This window comes from Rutidosis leptorrhynchoides, chromosome 2 (genome assembly GCF_046630445.1).
Source record: "Rutidosis leptorrhynchoides isolate AG116_Rl617_1_P2 chromosome 2, CSIRO_AGI_Rlap_v1, whole genome shotgun sequence".
NCBI classification, from domain to species: domain Eukaryota; kingdom Viridiplantae; phylum Streptophyta; class Magnoliopsida; order Asterales; family Asteraceae; genus Rutidosis; species Rutidosis leptorrhynchoides.
Window position 1 is genome coordinate 383420222 of NC_092334.1, and position 22095 is coordinate 383442316.

Genomic DNA, 22095 nt, shown 5'->3' on the forward strand with positions numbered 1-22095 from the left:
GAAAACAAAATCTTAGTTGGAACCATTCGCCGATTAAGCCTTTGTAATGTTTTGATTTTTCTCCCCTCCCTAGTTTCTCGCTAGCGAGGTGGTAATCTTAACAAAATTTCGACGTTAAAAAAAATGATTAAACACGATGCTTGAATGTGAATCATAAACACGAACCAATTTTGTAATAAGTAATTACTTGTTCAATAATTAAATTTGGAAATTAATATTTATTTATTTATGACAAGCATGATTTTTGTGGATATGTCATGTGTTTTTTTAGAAGTTAAGAGTGTGTTACGAGTATTTAAGATGATATTATCAAGTTAGCAATTAGCAATTTAATATATAGTATAAATTAAATACATATAAAAATATAAATTCCATTTTATCTTTTGTTTTTCTAGTTTATTAATTATTAAAATATTATTAATTAATTATTAGTTGAATTTAATGATATCAAATACTCAGTATATTTTATTTTATTTTATTGATAATAAATCACTTTATATAAATAATATAAAATAAACAACTAACAATAACAAATAACTTTACACTAATTCTCTAATCTTACAGATTTATAAAAGAAGATTTACAATTGAGACGCCTAAATGGAAGGTACATATCTTGTTAACTTTTATACTGATATTCACATTCAGCATCATATTTATATGCATTCTATTACAAATGTGTCAGAGGTAACGAATAATAGCTTTGCAAATTCACATTTACAACATGATTACCATGTACGAGATCAATTACACATATATAATGTTGTTGTGGCATAAGTGAACTAGACCAAAGCGGTAAACAAGTCGTATATTCTACATTGCTCAAAAATAGCAAAATCACATTGTAGCTTGAAGCAATTAAGAAACTCATACCAATGAGCTAGTAGCCTAGCTAATCCAAAATCTTTAATAGTAAACTTAAAAATTGATGGAAGATTTAGTAGCTTGAATCTATATGATAGCATTCTCGGTGATCAACACATCGTCAACAAAAATACTAAGGCAACAATTAATTCATTTTAACAAATAAACAGTAATCAGGCTTAGATTCTTAGAGTCAATAAAAACTTAGGTAGTTTTAAAGTTCCACTGCCTGAATGTCTGTTTTAAAACAGGGACGGATGTAGTATACGTTAAGTGGTCGTACGGGACACCAGTGAAATACGCAATGTAGTGAATTTCTTTGGTTTTTAACTAGTGACACCAGTGGATTGTGTAAATTTTTTAAGTGACTCCACTGAAATAAGATATCTAACATAATTTTTTTTTAGGATTTTAACTAGTGACACAAGTGACTACCATTTTCAGATTCGCCACTGTAACCATATAAGGACTTCTGTAATTTGCATACACAACGCCTTAATCTATTCTTCGGGTGGTTTCATATATATTTCTTCATCTATGAAACCATGCAAAGAACCATGTTGATGTCCAGTTGATGTAAAGCCAACCTTTAACTGTGGTAATGGCTATGAGCACTCTAACATTAGCAAGTTTAGCTACTGGGGAAAAGGTATGCTTCTATTTTGAACCTTCTTTTTGATTAAAACCTTTAATAGCCAATTTTGGTTTATTCCTCTCTCCAGTTCCATCTGCATTATATTTTATTTTGTAAACCCACTTAGAAGCTAGGGATCTGAATAAATCTGGTAAATATTTTAATTTCCAAGTTTCATTCTTAAATTCTTCAGAAGCCAAACTCTGATGAACAACTTTCATGAGATCAGAAACAATAATTTCAGCAATTGTTAAGTTTATGATGATGAAATTATAGTAGATACGAAAATAATGTTCTTAAAGCTTGTTGTCAAGATCTGTATTTGTAATAGTTTGAGCTCTAGATATGGTCAAACATTTTGTATTAAATAAGAAGGGAACAATAGATCCTTTACTTAATTTTTTTTCTTTTGAAAAAAAAACAAAAATTAAATAAAAATAAATAAAAGGGAATGAGAATGTATCGAATGTGAGTCGGATTATGTCATATCCACGTCCATATTTATTAGTCAAAGTTTTTTCCATATACATATTCATACCCATATCCATTAATTTTAATTTATCCATCCATATTGATATCTGATTGATTAATTGGGTTAATGGATATTTATTGAATAATTCATTGTTGAATATCGTTATCAACTTAATTTTATTAAAAACTATCGATTGTTGTGAAACTATTTAATTACTAAAAAATAAGTCATAACGTATATAACCTACGTACTCTAAATCGACTATTATATGGTGAGTTGTGTATAATATACAAATATACGATCCAAATCCAACGAGGTAACTAGATTTTAGGTGGTTACATGATTACTAACTTGGGTCACTAAATTAGTTATCGAATACATGCGAAGACTTTCCTTTTCTTTCCTTTCCTTTTAGTGCTTCGACCCGAACTCAAAGACATAAATGTTGATTGTATAATCCTTGTTTTCCTACTTTTCTGTACCACATTAGTTGAGACAATGTTTAACAGACTTATGGTTTCTTTAGACCATTTTTAACCCTACATGTGATATCATACGCAGTTTTGACATTTTTTGACCAAAATGTGCAATATGAATCTAACTGCGCAGTGTCAGTTTCTCTGACATTTTATAACCCCAAATGTCAGTTTTCAGTGTCAGTTTAGTTTTCTGTAGGATCCATTTGTTTTTTATTTTTACATTCTATTTATATAATTAACACATTATTTAATAAAACTAATAATAAAATATTCAGTAATAATAAAAACAAAATGCAAACTAATAAATAAAAGAAGTGATACAAAAAAAATTACAATCTAAAAATAATAAAATTAAAGATTACATAAATAAAGACTAATTCGTAGGTGGAAATGACATTGGAAGTTTTCGAATATGCTTGATTAAATCTTCAGTGAGTTGGTGTAACACCCTAGGCAAATCCCACATCGCCCACTGATATGAGTGATCATGGGATTATAAGGTAATACTCACGCTTAAATGACACAATACGTTTTGGGACCACAGGTAGAGCAGGTGTGCGAGTACGTTGTGGTTAAGCGTGCTCTGGCGAGAGCACTATCAGGATGTATGACCTCCTGGGAAAGTGCTTCTCGTGTGTGGTCGCCAAGAAAAAGCCGTGCGCCTGCGGGCAAAGCGGACAATATTGTGATCATGTTAAGGTGAGGTGTTACAAAATGGTATCAGAGCCACTCATGTGCCGTTGGGAGTGGTGGGGCAAACCTTATCGAGGACGATGAGTCCCTAGGGGGTGAATGTAAACCCTAGGCAAATCCCACATCGCCTACGGACATGAGTGATCGTGGGATTATAAGGTAATACTCACGCTTAAATGACACAACGCGTTTTGGGACCACAGGTAGAGCAGGTGTGCGATTACGTTGTGGTTAAGCGTGCTCAGGCGAGAGCACTATCAGGATGGGTGATCTCCTGGGAAAGTGCTTCTCGTGTGTGTTCGCCAAGAAAAAGTCGTGCGCCTGCGGGCAAAGCGGACCATATTGTGGTCATGTTACGCTGGGGTGTTACAGTTGGTCGTGTACCGCCTTATCCCTTATTTCTCTTGTGACAATGTCTTGATCACGTCCTCTATTCCTTACTTGTTGGTCATGATTTGCCCTTTCCTCGGATATAAATCTTTCTTCCCATTTACATAGCGCAAAATCATTGTCTTCTAAAATCATATTATGTAAAATGAGACAACATTCCATTATTCTTCGCATCTTGTTACTTTCAAAGTCCGTAAAGGTTGACTTAAAATATGAAATCGTCCTTGAAGAACACCAAATGCCCTCTCTATGTCCTTTCGTGCACTTGTTTGACATCTTGTGAACTTAATCATTGGTTCGTATGTGGGGCACGACATTCCTTTGATAAGTGTCGCCCATTCGGGATATATGCCATCGGCAAGGTAATAACCTTCGGTGTATTGATGGCCATTTACCTCAAATGGTGCAAATAGAGCAGTTTCGTTCTTTAGTGCATCAAAAATGGGTGACTGGTTAAAAACATTGATATCATTGTTGGAACCTGCCATCTCAAAAAAAACATGCCAAATTCAAGTCATATGAAGCCACCGCTTCAAGCATAATCGTTGGTTTCTTGTGATCACCTTTAGTGTATTGTCATTTCAAAGCAACAGGACAATTCTTCCACTCCCAATGCATGCAGATACTACCGAGCATACCTTTGTATCCATACTTCTCCTCGTGTTCATGATACAATCGTGCAACATCATCGTGTGTAGTGGGAGATCTCATGTATTGCCTTTTATATAAATCGATGACACATTTACAAAAGTTGTCTAAAAATAGTACTGATGTTTGCTCACTCATATGTAAATATTCATCGATAGCATCAGGGCTCAATCCATAAGCCAACTGACGTATAGCTGAAGTACACTTTTGTAAAGTAGTAAACGACTCCCTATCGAGCGCATCAATATTTTCTCTAAAAAAATTAAAATGCTCGGGAATATGATTACCATTAAATGTAGTTATTTCTTGCGCTATACGGAAAAATAAATTTATGCGCATACGAAACCGTCTTTTAAATTTCTTAGCAGGAAAAACTGGTGTGTCGGCAAAGTAATCGTTCCACAATCGTTGCACTGCTGACTCACGATCTCTCGGAATGTATCCGCGAACTCTAGGAATACGAGGAACGGACTCGACTTCGGTCTCTTCGTCCAATTCTTGAATAAGTTGGGTAACACGAATATCCTCCGAATCGGAATCGGAAGCTAGTAAATATGATGCCATAGTTGTATAATTTTTTAGAGTAAAATGTATAAATATTGAGAGAATGTTGATGTTTTTGTTGTGTAAAAATGAATAATATATGTGGCATTTATAATAGAAATTAAATAAGGGAATATATATATATATATATATATATATATATATATATATATATATATATATATATATATATATATATATATATATATATATATATATATATATATATATATATATATATATATATATAAGGAATACGGCTAGATAGCCGTTGGACAACGGCTTGTGACACGTGGCCCAATAAAAACAGACACCAAACTGACCTTTTTTCGTTGCTAGTCCGACTAACTGACGAAAACTGACGTCGCGTTAACGATCGCCAGTTTTCGTCAGTTTATGCCAACTAGATTGACGGATCTGTTTGACGCCTGGATGGAGATGGTTTAAGTTAAAGGGAACTAATAACTCAGTCCTCTTGTACCTCAAACAAGGATTGTACGCTCTCTTTCTCTTTCCATATTCTTTAATCAGATGAGAATTTATACACCACTTTGTTATGATCCGAAATAAATTATGTAACTATGATCTGAAATAAATTATGTAACGGATGAAGAACAACAAATTCAATCTCAACACTCAATGATAAGAGAATGAGTAATGAAATAGATTTGTATTATGATTGAACTAGTCACTTGTTTTCAATTATAAGAATGAGTAATGAAATTGAATTATATTATGAACAAGTAAAACTGAATGTTACATACAACATAATTAGATAATTACATATTTAGAGATAGGAAGAAGTGTTTACACACAAAATGATTAATCATCTGCTGTATCCCTATAACTATCACTATTCTATTTATACTACTAATTTACATATTAACTAATAGACAAAAGTTATGAACAGTAACCAGGGACATTTTTGACTTTTCACTTTTTTTTTTAATTTTAACTAAATTTCATTTTACCAAGAAAGCCCCCCACACTTTTTTGAAAAATTCAAATCGACCCCCCAAACAGGGGGTAAAATGTCAAATAACCATTTTCATAAAAAAATCTTAAATAAACTTCACCCAAATATTCAACGGGTCATATCTTCTCGCTCGCAACGAGTTAAATTTTTCCGACACCATCGTTAAACTCGAAATAATTTTAGGAACACAATGTCACTAGCTATACGCAAAACGGACGCTTTTTAAAAAACGCTAAATATTTGGGGTACTTTTCGTACACGTTGATTTTGCGTTAAATTTTTAAAAGTCGACAATTCCATAGCGAAACGCGGAGATGCACATATATTGTTAATTTAAAATAACATTTAAATCTCTCACGGGTTATACCTTTTAGTTCGACTCGAGTTGCGCTTCAACGACATCATCGTTAGCCACAAAATAATTTTACTAAACGCAATAAAATACATTGAAAACCGAACCCCCGGCGCAAAGCGAGAGTTCGATAACTAGTTCACACTAATGTGCAACTCACGTAAGTTCAACCAAAAAGTCCATAACATTTTAATGTAGCTAAACAATATCATACCTGCAATCAGTGTTGTAAAAAACAGAAACAACGGGGGTGTAGATGGATTTTGGAGTGCCCCGTCCCGTTTATACATAAAACGTTTGAAAAAACGGAAATCGGCCAAAAAACGGTCAAAAGACGGTCAAACACGGTCCGAGGCGGGAAAAAACGGGTTTTTCTGATTTTTTTTAAAGTTTTTTTTTTTTTTTTTTTAAATTAAACGTTGTGCTATTACTTAAGGTTTCTTTTTTTATGTTTGAAATATTGAAGTATTTAAACATGTGTGAAATGCTTATATTTGGAATAATGTAATGTACAATATATATAATATATAACATTTTTATTTAAAAGTCAACGTTAGTCAACATCCGTATAGACCTCCGTCTCGACCCCGTCTCGACCGTCTCGACCCTTTTAGGACCCGACCGTCTCGACCCCGTCTCGCGTCTTTTGCACCTGCAATTCTCTCTCTTCTACCTTTTTTTCTGCATATTTTAGTTCTTTCTCAATATCTTATCTTACTCTCATCCCATCTTAATCTCTGCATATTTTAGTTGTTTCTCAATATCTTATCTTACTCTCATCCCATCTTAATCGTACCAAATCACAACAAAGAAACATGTATTCCACCAACAAAACAAAACAAAACAAAATCAAATTTCATTAAGCACTTGAAAATATAATTATCCAGTACAAAATCTAATATCTAATTATCCTATCAACACTACAGTACAGAACAAAATCAACATTCCCATTTTCCCAATTTCTCTTCCTTTACAATTTCCTTCTTTCTTCGTACCGTCTAAGATTCTTCTTACTGGTTAGAAAAAAACAATCCAATCAGCTCAAAAAAAGGGATCGTCAATATACATTTGATCCCTGATTCAAGTTGAACGCAGCTTTAACAAATCGTAAAATCAACAAATTCTATAGCCCACTAATTACACAGACTCGAATACAATCCTATTCATTAATCTAATGGGTTTCTTTTTGTCATCGAATTCAGCTGCGCCTAAACTTGAAGTTTCACTAACCAACATCATGCTTTGGTCACCAATCACCTCCCCAGACTCATCATTAATAAAAGCTAAGCTAATATATTCAGCAAATATCCCTTGTTGACACGATATATCCATGACATCATCCTTTGAATTACAATTCTCAGATATTGGCATTGTCTCTACGCTACTAACAGAACCAAAATAACGACCCCTTGTATTCTTCTGTGGTTGTTGTTGTTCCATTGAATGTTGTTGTTTCCTCTTCAACCCGGTTTTTCGGGTTTTAGGATGATGACGCTTGCATGTTGTACCTTGGGAACACATGCCTGTTGCTTCAAATACTGGGCATGCATACGTATGCTTCTTTCGACACTGCAAGTTAGAGATATGATCCATTGTAGATAATTAAACTTTAGTGGATTCGTGTGCATGTGATTCACTCTCAATTGTCTATACTTTCTTTTGTCTAGTAGAAAGTTTCAACATCCATCAAATGAAACCACATATGTTATTAAGTCATACAGACCATATATATATGTATGTATATATAGATATAGTACTATACTAGAGGCATATTATGATATATTCATTTTTTTTTTCTTAAGTTCCTATTAACTTATGTTACTATTTATTCTAGAGAATTTTGTGCTTATCTAAGTAACAGATGCATAGGTAAGTTCAATTTTCATAACATATATCCTACCACGATTTAAAAAAAGATATATAAAAATATATATATATATATATATATATATATATTTTTAATAAAAGTAAGTATAATGAGAGGAGATATTGTTAAAATACAATGAAAATTTAGATAATATGGAATTAGTAATCTATATAAATATCTAGATATTAAAATGTAAAAGAAATATCTAGATATTAATATATATATATATATATATATATGAAGAAAAATCTAGATGTTAAAATGAAAAAATCTAGATATTTTTATGTGGTAAAAATATCTAGATATTTATCCATGGAAAAATCTAGTGTGTAGAAGTTTTCATGGAGTAGTATAAATATGGGTGTTGATTTCATTTGTGAGTAAGGTGTGAGTAAGTGAAGTGTGAAGTAGAGAAGAAGTAAGAAGAGAAGAAGAGTTAGAAGTAGAAGTTGTGAAGAAGTAAGAGTGTGAATTGAGTCCATAATATTGTAATTGTTTCTTTGTATTAATAAAAGTGTTCTTTGTTAAGTTTCCCGGTTAAGCCTTAGTTCGTGTTTAAGTTCTTAGTGCACTTGTGTTATTTTTATTATATGGTCGGCTCTGCCGCCTAAGTGATACATGGTCGGTTATACCGCCTGAATGATATATGGTCGACACTGTCGCCTAAATACTATTGTGCACTAAGGATTCATAAAATTAAAGGCTAACCAACGTCAAAGTGTTGGTGTAGTGAGTGTAGTATAACCTAGGTCCTCAATAGTGGGTGTGTTGGGCTCGTCGAAGCTTCCAACAATTGGTATCAGAGCGGATCGTTCGGGACCATCTCTAGTAGAGGAAATCATCGGTAAACGTTGGACGTTTACATCGACTTGTTTTCACCAAGGCTCTAAGGGAGATTCTGACAGAGCACAGTTAGGAACTGTGAAAGCTCATTGGTCTGGGACCAAGCTTATTGGACGTTGGACGTCATGATGGCAGATCTTGCAAGTACGAGCAGTGGAATCAAGACTCTCAATAACCACAACTATGGTTATTGGCGGACTTGTATAGAATCCTACTTACAAGGACAGGATTTATGGGAAATAGTTGCTGGCAGTGACACAACGCCTCCACCGAAAGAAAATGCCGAAGCCTTGAGAAAATGGAACATCAAGGCCAGAAAGGCTTTATTTATACTGAAGACTACAATCGAGGAGGATCTATTGGAGCACATCCATGACGAGAAAACACCAAAGGCAGCTTGGGAAACTTTTGACAAGTTATTTTCAAAGAAGAATGAAGCACGCCTCCAGCTCTTGGAAAATGAGCTCGCAGGTATCTCACAAGGAAGTTTGTCTATTTCCCAGTATTTCACCAAGGTGAAATCTATTTGCCGTGAGATATCTCAGCTTGCTCCTGAAGAGAAAGTGAGTGATGCAGGGATGAAGAGAATTATCATCCATGGCTTAAGATCCGAGTATAATGGATTTATAGCCGCTGTGAGAGGATGGCCTACTCAACTATCATTAATAGAGCTGGAGAATTTATTGGCTAATCAAGAGGTATTAGCCAAGCAGATGAATGAAGTAACCATAAAAGACGGAGAAGATGCACTTTTCACCAATAAGAAGAAAGCAACATCTCGAAGACAAGAGGCGATGAAAGAAAGTAAGACATATGGGTGGAAGGGTCACCCAAAATCAAAAGGCAACGCTTCAGGGGGAGCTCAACAAGGAAGAAGAGATCATCGCCAACAATACGGGGAAAATGATAAGAGAAAGAATGGTGAATGCTTCAATTGTGGCAAGAAGGGTCATTTTGCTCGAGATTGTAGATTCCCCAGAAGGCGAACTTTTGAAGGAAATGTGGCCGCCGCAAGAGATGAGAAGAAAGAGGTCACATTCGAAGCAACCATTAATGAGGAAACATGGGATGCAGAAGCAGGACTCTCCGTTGAAGCTGACATGGATGATCAAGCTCTTGCAGCAACCTTAAAGTCAAAAATAAACTACAAAGATGATTGGATCATCGATTCTGGGTGCTCAAATCATATGACCAACGATGGGACGAAGCTGCAAGAAATGGAGGATTACAAAGGAAAGAGAGTCGTGTTGACAGCCAACAATTCAAGGTTGTCTATTTCTCACATTGGAAAGACAATAATTCCAAATGAAGGCGGCTCTCATAAGCTCCAACTCGAGAAGGTGTATCTTGTCCCTGGCCTAAAGAAGAATTTACTATCAGTACCACAATTGACAGCAGAAGGGAATTATGTGCTCTTTGGACCAGAAGATGTGTCCGTATTCAAGAGAGTGAAGGTGGTTGGAAATCCAATTATGCAAGGAAGAAGAATAGAGTCGGTCTATGTACTATCTGCTGAAACGGCATATGTCGATAAGACTCGAAAGAATGAGACGGCTGATCTTTGGCATGAACGTCTTGGGCATGTGGGCTACAACAAGTTAAAGGAGATGATGGTGAAACACATAGTAAATGGCCTTCCTCAAATTGATATCCGAACAGATACAATATGTGCTGGATGTCAATTTGGCAAAGCTCACCAATTGCCATTCAAGGAGTCAGAGCATCAGTCCAAGACACTACTAGAGCTCATACACTCAGATGTCTTCGGCCCAGTGAAACAAACATTACTTGGAGGTATGAAATATATGGTGACATTCATTGATGACTTCTCAAGATATGTGTGGGTTTACTTCATGAAGGAGAAGTCGGAGACTTTTCTGAAGTTTAAAGAGTTCAAGAACAAGGTAGAAAGTGAGCTCAATACTAAGATCCGGTGCTTACGCACAGATAATGGAGGAGAATATTTATCGACTGAGTTCAATATCTATCTTGAGAAGCACAAGATTAGAAGACAATTAACTTGTCCCAATACTCCACAGCAGAATGGAGTGGCGAAACGCAAGAATCGTCACCTTGCCGAAACTTGTCGAAGTATGCTTCATGGTAAGAATGTACCAGGCAGATTTTGGGCCGAATGTATGAGGACGGCATCGTACGTGATTAACAGACTCCCACAAACAAAGTTGGGATATATTTCACCATATGAAAGATTATGGAAGATCAAACCAACCGTCAACCATCTCAAAGTTTTTGGATGTGTATGCTACGTCTTCGTGCCAGATCATCTACGAAGCAAATTTGAGAAGAAGGCAATTCGGTGCATTTTTGTCGGTTATGATGAATCAAGAAAAGGATGGAGATGTTGTGATCCAAATACTGGAAAGTGTCATACTTCAAGAAATGTGGTATTTGATGAAGCGTCTTCATGGTGGTCACCTCAAAAGATAGAGCTTCCAGAATCTCATGGATTAGAAGAAGGTCCAGAAGAAAAAGAAGAACATAAAGAGCACATATCGGATCCAATTAAAGAAGGAGATGGATCGTAATCTAAGAAAACGAGTCCATGGAAAACTGGGGTACATCAATCTACATCCGAAGAGGTTCGTCCAAGCCAAATGGATGCCGAGGAGCATGTGCAAGAATTACGGAGATCAACAAGGTCGAGGAAACCTAATCCGAGGTATGCCAATGCTGCTCATGTGGATGAATCAATACCTATTGAGCCTTCCACTTATGAAGAAGCAGCACAAAGTCAAGAATGGCATAAAGCGATGGAAGAAGAAATTAATGCACTAAAAGAAAACCAGACATGGAGTTTAGTTCCAAAGCCAAAAGATGTAAAACCAATATCTTGTAAATGGGTTTACAAGGTGAAGACTCGATCAGATGGCTCCATTGAAAGGTATAAAGCTCGACTTGTTGCTAGAGGTTTTTCTCAACAATATGGGCTGAATTATGAAGAAAACGTTTAGTCCAGTGGTGAAGATCACAACAATTCGTGCTCTACTAGCTTTAGCCGCTAGCAAATCTTGGAAGCTGTGGCAGATGGATGTCAAGAACGCTTTCTTACATGGAGAACTTGACAAAGAAATTTATATGGAGCAACCAAGAGGCTTTGAGAACAAGTCCCATCCTGACCATGTCTGCAAATTAAAGAAAGCACTATACTGTTTGAAGCAGGCTCCAAGAGCTTGGTACGGGAAGATTGGCGAGTTCTTAGTATAAAGTGGTTTAACAGTTGCTCCTTCAGATTCTAGTTTATTTGTGAAACAAGATCAAGGAAAACTAGCCATAGTGCTAGTATATGTAGATGACTTAATCATCACGGGAGATCACTATAAGGAGATCCAAAGAACAAGAGAGAATCTGTCTATCAGATTTCATATGAAGGAGCTTGGAGAACTCAAACATTTTCTTGGACTCGAAATAGAGCAGAAAAGAGAAGGATTATTTCTGGGACAAAAGAAATATGCGCGAGATCTTTTACAAAAGTACGGAATGCTTAATTGCAAACCTATCTCAACTCCGATGGATCCGTATAAAAAACTACGAGCAGATGAAGGAAAAAGTCTTCAAGATGTTACCATGTATCGAAATATGGTCGGAAGTCTTATTTATCTCACACTAAGCCGGCCAGACATATCTTATGCAGTTGGAGTGGTTAGTCGATACATGAGCAATCCGAAGAAGCCTCACCTTGATGTTGTACGACGCATCTTAAGGTATGTTAAAGGCACTATTAACTTTGGCATTTTGTACAAGAAAACAAAAGAATGTCACGTGACTGGATATTGTGACGCTGATTACGCTGGAGACTATGATACACGACGATCAACAACTGGATACATGTTTTGTCTTGGATCGGGAGTAATATCATGGTGCAGCAAGAGACAACCAACTGTATCCTTATTAAGCACCGAAGCAGAATATCGATCGGCATCATCAGCAACACAAGAAATTACATGGTTGAAACAACTAATGGAAGATCTTCATCAATCAACAGACTATCAAGTAGAGCTTTTCTGTGATAACCTATCAGCTATACGTCTAGCAGAGAATCCAGTCTTTCACGCAAGAACAAAACATATAGAAGTACACTATCACTATGTTTGCGAGAAGGTCCTTGAAGGAGAGATCAAGATGGTGCCAACAAAGACAGATGAACAAGTTGCAGATATATTTACCAAGAGCCTAAGTAAACCAAAGTTTACAAAATTCAGAGAAGCACTTGGAATGGTCTGCAAGACATCATTGGAAGAAAATTTGCATTGAGGGGGAGTGTTAAAATACAATGCAAATTTAGATAATATGGAATTAGTAATCTATATAAATATCTAGATATTAAAATGTAAAAGAAATATCTAGATATTAATATATATATGAAGAAAAATCTAGATGTTAAAATGAAAAAATCTAGATATTTTTATGTGGTAAAAATATCTAGATATTTATCCATGGAAAAATCTAGTGTGTAGAAGTTTCCATGGAGTAGTATAAATATGGGTGTTGATTTCATTTGTGAGTAAGGTGTGAGTAAGTGAAGTGTGAAGTAGAGAAGAAGTAAGAAGTGAAGAAGAGTTAGAAGTAGAAGTTGTGAAGAAGTAAGAGTGTGAGTTGAGTCCATAATATTGTAATTGTTTCTTTGTATTAATAAAAGAGTTCTTTGTTAAGTTTCCCGGTTAAGCCTTAGTTCGTGTTTGAGTTCTTAGTGCACTTGTGTTATTTTTATTATATGATCGGCTCTGCCGCCTAAGTGATACATGGTCGGTTATACCGCCTGAATGATATATGGTCGACACTGTCACCTAAATACTATTGTGCACTAAGGATTCATAAAATTAAAGGCTAACCAACGTCAAAGTGTTGGTGTAGTGAGTGTAGTATAATCTAGGTCCTCAATAGTGGGTGTGTTGGGCTCGTCGAAGCTTCCAACAGATATCAATGATAACATCAGCTCCATGACTACCTCATTGCCATCTGCACAATAACCCTTGAGAAAACCTTCACATATAGACGCAGCTGAGTTCACCTTTACATGATTATAAGGACAATGTTCGTTTGAGCACAATCCTGCACATTAACGAGTTTACCTCATTGCCATCTGCACATTAAAGTAGTACATCTAAAGAAAGCATGCAAAAATCCACAATAGTTTAGTTTTACTTTTTTTTAGGCATATAGTTTTTTTTTCTTTTGAACAGCAATATCGACATCGAATGCTCTCATTTGACTTGAACCCCGTGCCCTACCCAAACATCGCCAGAAAATTCAATTTTTCCCCCTCCTCCCTAATCACCCGTCCCCTGCCATCACCAACCACCTTTCCCCTCAACTTCCCACTTTCATTTGTCTCCAAATGAATAATTATTTACTTTAATACGTGCATGCAAGAATGTTAATACATCATATAATATATATATTTTAACAAAACTGAAGGCTCTCACGAATAGATCAAATAAATGAATAACAGTGAACGTTAAAGTAAATAAATACCTGTTGGATATCTTTAAGGTAAAGCATCGATGAAGCTTCATAAGTTCCATTTTTCTTCTTCGAGTGTATAGCCTCAACGTCCAGAATTCGGTTAGTATTAACAGCACCAAAATTCTTGAAAAGTAGATCACTGATAATGCTAAAAACGAACATATATTTCATAGCATTATCCCTCAAGAAAGACAAGCTTTTAGTTGCAATTGTTCTATTTACAAGTGATATTCGTTTAAATAATAAAAGGTGAAGACAAAAGACAGATTCGACGAATTGAAGACGCAAACGACCAAAAAGCTCAAAAGTACAAAGTACAATCAAAGAGGTTCCAATTATTGATAAGAAACGTCTCAGAATTACAAGAGTACAAGATTCAAAACGCAAAGTACAAGATATTAAATTGTACGCAAGGACGTTCGAAAATCCGGAACCGGGACCAGAGTCAACTCTCAACGCTCGACGCAACGGACTAAAAATTACAAGTCAACGGAGTACAAGAATATAATATAATATATATATAATTAAATTTAATTATATATATTATATTATATAATAAATAAATAAGCAGCCCACGTTTTTAAAGACTTTTGAGCCTCCCCAGCTGGCCATGCGATCGCATGGCCTTGAAGGGCAAAGCCCATGCGATCGCATGAGGCCCTTTTCCAGCCCACATGCCTATAAAAGTCGCAGTTTGGTGCATCAAATATCATCCATCAATCTCTCTATCTAAACGTATTATATATATATTTATATTATAATTTTAATTTAAATTTTAATTTCCAATAATAAGGGTATGTTAGCGAATGTTGTAAGGGTGTAAGTCAAAATTCTGTCCGTGTAACGCTACGCTATTTTTAATTATTGTAAGTTATGTTCAACCTTTTTAATTTAATGTCTCGTAGCTAAATTATTATTATGCTTATTTAAGTCGAAGTAATCATGATGTTGGGTTAAAAAATACTAAAATTGGGTAATTGGGCTTTGTACCATAATTGGGGTTTGGACAAAAGAACGACACTTGTGGAAATTAGACTATGGGCTATTAATGGGCTTTATATTTGTTTAACTAAATGATAGTTTGTTAATTTTAATATAAAGATTTACAATTGGACATACCTATAAATAACCATATACACTCGATCGGACACGATGGGCGGGATATTTATATGTACGAATAATCGTTTATTTAACCGAACACGGAAATGGATTAATAGTCTATGGAATTATTAAAACAGGGGTGAAATTATGTACAAGGACACTTGGCATAATTGATAACAAAGTATTAAAACCTTGGGTTACACGCAGTCGATATCCTGGTGTAATTATTAAACAAAGTATTAAGACCTTGTTACAGTTTAAGTCCCCAATTAGTTGGAATATTTGACTTCGGGTATAAGGATAATTTGACGAGGACACTCGCACTTTATATTTATGACTGATGGACTGTTATGGACAAAAACCAGACGGATATATTAAATAATCCAGGACAAATGACAATTAACCCATGGGCATAAAACTAAAATCAACGCGTCAAACATCATGATTACGGAAGTTTAAATAAGCATAATTCCTTTATTTTCATATTTAATTGCACTTTTAATTATCGCACTTTTATTTATTGTTATTGTATTTAATTGCATTTTTAATTATCGTACTTTTTAATTATCGCAATTTTATTTTATCTCACTTTTATTTATCGCAATTTCATTATCGTTATTTACTTTACGCTTTAAATTAAGTCTTTTATTTATTTAATATTTTACATTAGGTTTTAACTGCGACTAAAGTTTTTAAAATCGACAAACCGGTCATTAAACGGTAAAAACCCCCCTTTATAATAATAATATTACTTATATATATTTGTATTTTTATAAATTAAAACTAATATAGCGTTAAGCTTTGTTTAAAAGATTTTCCCTGTGGAACGAACCGGACTTACTAAAAACTACACTACTGTACGATTAGGTACACTGCCTATAAGTGTTGTAGCAAGGTTTAAGTATATCCATTCTATAAATAAATAAATATCTTGTGTAAAATTGTATCGTATTTAATAGTTTTTCCTAGTAAAATATAAGCTATTTCATATACACCTCTACGCACATCAATCACATTACTCATGAGTTTAATATGTCAGTGAATGCATGTCCAGACAACTCAGAAACAAAACCAAAAACAAAAAAAGAATCAAACAACAAAATTCAATCAGGATAGATTCATGGGGATGTTTTTGGCTTCATTTTACAAACTAACTCAGCAGAAAGGCGAATTTAGACCATATGACATGTTCATATTATATTTCTAAGGGTATATAAATCCGTAATCTCGTGATTAACAAGTGTTTTAGCAGCAGTTACAAGCATATCTAATCCACCCAATTTGTTTATCTCTTCACCTTCGTTCACCGCACTCACCGCTTCATGTTCCGACACATCCTCAACTTCAACTTTCTTTTGCATCGTCTCATACACCTTTTTCATCGTTCTTATTCGCTTAAGTTCCCTATCACATTTTCCGCAAAACCAACTCCCTTACAGTACACAATTAAGTTGCGGGATCGCACAGTAAATGTGATACGCTTGATCGCAACCGTCACAAAGTACAATCTGATCATCATCTTTATCCACCATACAACGTCTACACAAACAAGACAGACAATACTAACACGGACCGTGCACACCCAACTGCCTATTCGTTAAACATTTGTAATGATAAAACTTGTGAGCGCATAACGAATGTCCACACGTTCGAAAATTGTCTCCGATGTTCACTTCGTTTTTGCAGATGAAACAAGTCTTTGACCCTTGACTTTCTTCGGTTACTTCATGCATTTCGAAACTATTTGGAATATCTAGTGATTCGTCGCTTGTTGGTACACGTTCAACGAAAATAGAAGATTTTAACTTGTCACAAACTACACATTTATCGTGAGGTGATCCTATTCCGTTTGAGACAAAGATACCGCAATACCAACTTGTAGGAGGAATTTGTGTACCGATTAGTTCGGTACAATTGAGATGGTATATTTCTCCGCACGAATCGCAAACTAAACATTTCCAAGCATCGGCTTTTTCTCCACATCCATGGCAATTAGACGCACCATTAGCTTCGGGTGCACTCGATTTCCTAATAAACTGTAGCACACATGTTGAAAATGGATAATAAAATGAGCAAATTGTGGTTCAGATTTGCAAGTCTGTTCAAGTTGAATTGTCAAAAATGGGCAAGTTGGGCAACCGATTAAAAGGTTCTACACGTGCGTCAACTTTAAACCCGACCCACCTGCTTGACCCATTGTGATTGTGGGTAATATTTTATATTATTCTGTTTGACCAGTTGAAAAAACCACCCAGATCACCCATTTTTTTTATAAATTGCATTAAGCTGCTGTCATTTAGGGTTCGGATGTACCTGTTCATAGTGAGCCGTTGATTTATCAGAAAGACTGTTTGCAAGTGTAACCATCTCATTGCCAACCTGTTGAAGCTTCGTCCATACCTAATCAAAATGGTGAAATTAGAAAATTCGATAAATATAATAAACTTGTTCCCATCTAAAACATGGAACTTGCCACTAAAAACAGGACTATATTAATAACCACCCATCACCAAAAAAAAAAAAAAAGTTCAGTTGACTCATCCTTCTTTACTTTCACGGATAGAGAGACTGTAATTTTAAAATTTGCTCAGAATTGGGTGATTAGTCGTTTAGCCATGGTTTAAGAAACTAGATCATCCGGTTCAATCAGGTAATGCTAAATTTGTAAGTTTATTATAGCTCACTAACCCACTCAGTTGTACAAGTCAAAATTGTTTAACTGGCGGGTTACTAGAATTTAAATTTAATTTTATTTTTTTTTACAAAACCTGAAATAGTGATATACCCGTGAATAACATTCTCATTAATGCGGGTGATCTATTTATTAAGGGGAGAAATTTGATCTCAATTGTGTATCCAATATATCACAGTATTAACTAACATATACTACGTACGACCTTTTATTTGATAATTATAAACTTAAATATAAAAATATTTGTGTTGAATATGTTTTGATACTTTTTGTCATCTTTTATCTATATTTTGAATATTTGTGGGTAGAAACTGCAGAAGCTCTTATACGTGCATACAGAAATGTTAATACAGCATGTAATCAACAAAACTACAGGCTATCACTAATAGATCAAATAAAGTAAATAAATACCTTTTGGATATCTTTAAGGTAAAGCATTGGTGAAGTTTCATAAACTCCATTTTTCATCTTCGAGTGTATAGCCTTAACGTCTAGAATTCGGTTAGTATTAACAGTACCAAAATTCTTAAAAAGTAGATCACATAACTCAGAGAATTTGTCTGAGTTTAAAATGTCAGTGAATGCATGTCCACACAACTCCGAGATCGTAGAAGCTTCTGATTGTTTTATAGATTCATTACATACAACCTGAGTATGTTCTTTAGCAGAATTAAGTGTTTGATTTTCACCTGCTTCAACACTATCGAAAGACTCCTGCAAACAAAGCAATACACATGAATCTAAGCAGACAAAATATGCGTGTATATATATGAGTGTGTTTGTATACATAAGCAAGGTTGAAAAAGACGTGAGACGGAGACGAATCGGTTACGATCTTGAAAGGTCGAGTCGGTCAAGACAGGGTCGAGATAGACATTGAACAACGTTGACTTTAAATAAAAATATACTAAATGTAAATTATTCAAACATAGATATTATAAAAATGATTTACAAATAAAATGATGCGGTGTTAGTTTAAATAATATATAGGTTTTTTATAATGTTTCCTATAATTACGGTTTATTTATTAAACTTTCTATAAAGGATACGATGTAAGTCAGTGTTTTTCCTAGGTAACTAATAAATAGGCTTGGGGTATTCGTTTACACTAGAACAAGGTCAGACAAACAGTCGACTTTTGACCGACTTTGACCAACTTTGACCCAACTTCTTAGCATTGACCGACTAATTAAACGTTTTTGGGCAAAACGGGGTGGGCTAGTCACCAAACCGCCGCAACAGCCTCAGCAACTGCCATTTACAACCATTTACAGAAGTAGCAAAATTAAGTATTTTACCTTAATAACAGAAGTGCAAACACTTTCTGGATATGTCATTAGAGCGTTTCGTATGCATTTTCCAATACCATCATCATGCCCATTAAGAGACTGATGCATCTGCTGCAAGACAATCTTTCTACTGCGCCACACAGAACATCCGCCTAGCCCTACGGGAAATGCATCAAAACGTAACCTGCTAACATTTTGATCTAAAGCACTATCATAATCAGCCTTTATCTGCAAGAAACAAAGGTTAATTAATTCACAACTAAATTAAACACTAACAACAACCAGCATATACCATAACTTTAGCAACATACTCATTATTTTGACTCCAGAGTCCCAACGTAGCATGTCAACTACAATTGCAGCATATCATGAGTTTAGATGAAGCCTTATATACCAACCTTTTTCATTTTGCTAACATTTATAAAAGACACAATACATCCCAGCCATACAGAAAACCACATAAACATGTACCAGCTTTTGTAAACACGAAGAATTCAAACCAGTAAGCAAAAAGATATATGAAACTCATTTCCAAAGTTAATAAAGTCGGCCGACTAGTACCCGACTAGTTGGGATTTTGAAGTAGTCTGACCCAACTAGGTCCAAGTCGGTCAAAGCCACCAGTCAACAGGTCATGATCGGTCAAAATCAGTGTTGCAAAACTCGGCCTACTCGGCCGAGTAATCGGCGATTAATCGGCTGGAAGATCAAAACGAGAAATCGGTGTCTAACTCGCCCAATTACTCGGTCAACGACGGTCAACGCCGGTCAAACGGTGGTCAATGACATCGGAAAAACTCAGATCTTGCCTGAAATATTTAAAGAGGAGGAAGGAGAGCAAGAAAAGGAAAAGGAAGAAGGAGCAAGGTGAAACCTGTCGTGAATTAAGGAAGACCACAGCTTTCATGTATAGTTGACACTGTATATGATAAAAGGAAGGAAGCGTGTCTGAATTTTAGATCTGGGAAGATGTACAGATCTTAGACGCTTGATAAAAAGTGATATTTTAAATATTTTAATAATTTCTTTTTCTTTATCAAATGACACTTACAGCCCCTCAACTATTACCAAACGTTAATAACAAGAACAAATTTGATAATCACTCTTGAACCTTTGATAAAATGACAATAACAGTCCCTGTTATTTATATATTATCAATATATATATATTTATCTTAAAAAGTCAACGAAAATCAACATCCGATTACTCCCCCGAGTACTCCCCGAGTCGCCGATTACTCCTCAAAAACCTCCTGCCGAGTACTCCCCGAGTCGCGAGTTTTACAACCTTGGTCAAAATCCGTCAAAATTGGTCAAAAACTGTCAAAGTCACAGTTAGTTAATGTACAACAAGTCCCGAGCTGGCCGATTAGCCCTTACAAGTTCTCGAGTCACTAGTCCCTACTAGCTACTTTTACAACTTTGCTCATTTTCATTAACCTTAAGAAGTCTAAATATCTCCTATTGAGTTGCTTAGTAGCTCTATCAATCTACAAGGAAATACTTTCAACTCTTCATATATCAAGACATAGTAGTCCATTATTCAAACTTATATAAAATATATCACCAATTTATATCGAATATAGTCAACTTCCATTATCCTATTTTCAAAATTGATAATGAAAGATATATTCTTGTAACGCATAAAACTACAACAAACGATTCAGAATTATAAAAGGTAACATTAAAAGGTTGAATCATATACAGATGAAGATGCTAACGAACCCTTAAATGTCATTGCATTGCAGTTGATACAAGTGCATAGTATATCAAAATACAACATTTATTCCACAGGTAGACACATACAACCAAAAATCCTAAATCTGTATAATATAAATAATTCAATTGAATACTTAATTAGGTCACAAAATGTTCTGCAACACAGCTACAACTTCCCCAAACTTATACAATTGAGTTTCCATAACAATAAAGCAACATCAGAAGTCAGCCACCGTAACCAAATTCAAACAAGCATAATAAAGAATATGAATTAAATCATTTTATTACCTTATCAGAAGAATCAGACTTGAATATATCATCTGAAGCACTAGTCATCTTTCTACGTTTTCTCCTTTTACAGATTCTCAATCCATCAGCACTACTACAAGTCCCATCACAACTACTACTACCATTAAAACTGCAATTCAAATCACCATTTCTTGTTTCCTTTTCATTAACCATCATAACGTTGTTTCTTTCAACAAATTACAAGCGAAACCGTAATAATTTCAAGCAAAGTTTCTTGATTTCAACAGCAGGAGGCTTTTATAGTAAAACCCTAATTTGGAAAGGCAGCGAACGAGTAAAAGAAACACATATTCAATTATACAGTAAGTGTGTGTTTATATTTGCCCTAGAGTACAGATGTGCAAAACAAGATGATGATAGAGGAGGGATATGCTTGTGTTTGAAATATTACCTCTGATAGATTCCTAAGTTTAGAGGTACCATTTTTTTTTTTTTTTTTTTTTCTATAGGTAAGTAAATAATTAATCTATAGTTTCTATTAGACCACTCCCAACCATGACGCCGTCATGGGCACCTCCTCAGCGCCACATCAGCTTTCTCTCTCCTCCTTTCTCACCACTTCCTCCCATAACACTCCCATAACACACCATTGCCAACCATGACATACTCTCTCCTCATTACATACCCCACAAAATTAATTAAATAAATTAAGGTACAAATTTATTTGCTTATGTACAACTAATTATTGCACATATACATGAAGAAAGAGAAAGAATCCGTCCTGGGAGATGCTTGGGGAAGA

At 35.0% G+C, this 22095-nt stretch overlaps 1 protein-coding gene and 1 long non-coding RNA gene across 3 annotated transcripts; both read right to left on the minus strand.

Moving 5' to 3' along the window:
• Window positions 1-6913: 6913 nt before the first annotated feature.
• LOC139892120 (uncharacterized) lies at window positions 6914-14384 on the minus strand. 2 transcript variants are annotated; one of them, XR_011773975.1, is made up of 3 exons: window positions 14254-14384; window positions 13727-13830; window positions 6914-7619 (listed from the first exon to the last, which is right to left on the minus strand). It is a non-coding gene; the product is annotated as an uncharacterized lncRNA (long non-coding RNA). The 2 variants fall into 2 exon arrangements; XR_011773976.1 differs by having other exon boundaries at window positions 13727-13861; window positions 14254-14378.
• A 1976-nt stretch (window positions 14385-16360) lies between these two features.
• LOC139892119 (PHD finger protein EHD3-like) lies at window positions 16361-21718 on the minus strand. The gene is made up of 5 exons (XM_071875159.1): window positions 21333-21718; window positions 19336-19554; window positions 18449-18751; window positions 17659-17745; window positions 16361-17381 (listed from the first exon to the last, which is right to left on the minus strand). The coding sequence occupies exons 1-5, from the start codon at window positions 21507-21509 to the stop codon at window positions 16908-16910; spliced, it is 1260 nt and encodes a 419-aa protein (XP_071731260.1). The 5' UTR covers window positions 21510-21718; the 3' UTR covers window positions 16361-16907.
• Window positions 21719-22095: the final 377 nt, after the last annotated feature.

Excerpts from the sequence above, each read along its gene's own strand:
- LOC139892119 (XM_071875159.1), bottom strand. The coding sequence starts at position 21,509 with ATGATGGTTAATGAAAAGGAAACAAGAAATGGTGATTTGAATTGCAGT. Across the intron at positions 17,746-18,448 it reads ACCTTAAAGATATCCAAAAG|GTATGGACGAAGCTTCAACA; the intron begins GTATTTATTTAC and ends CATTTTGATTAG. Across the intron at positions 17,382-17,658 it reads CAACGGCTCACTATGAACAG|TTTATTAGGAAATCGAGTGC; the intron begins GTACATCCGAAC and ends TGTGTGCTACAG.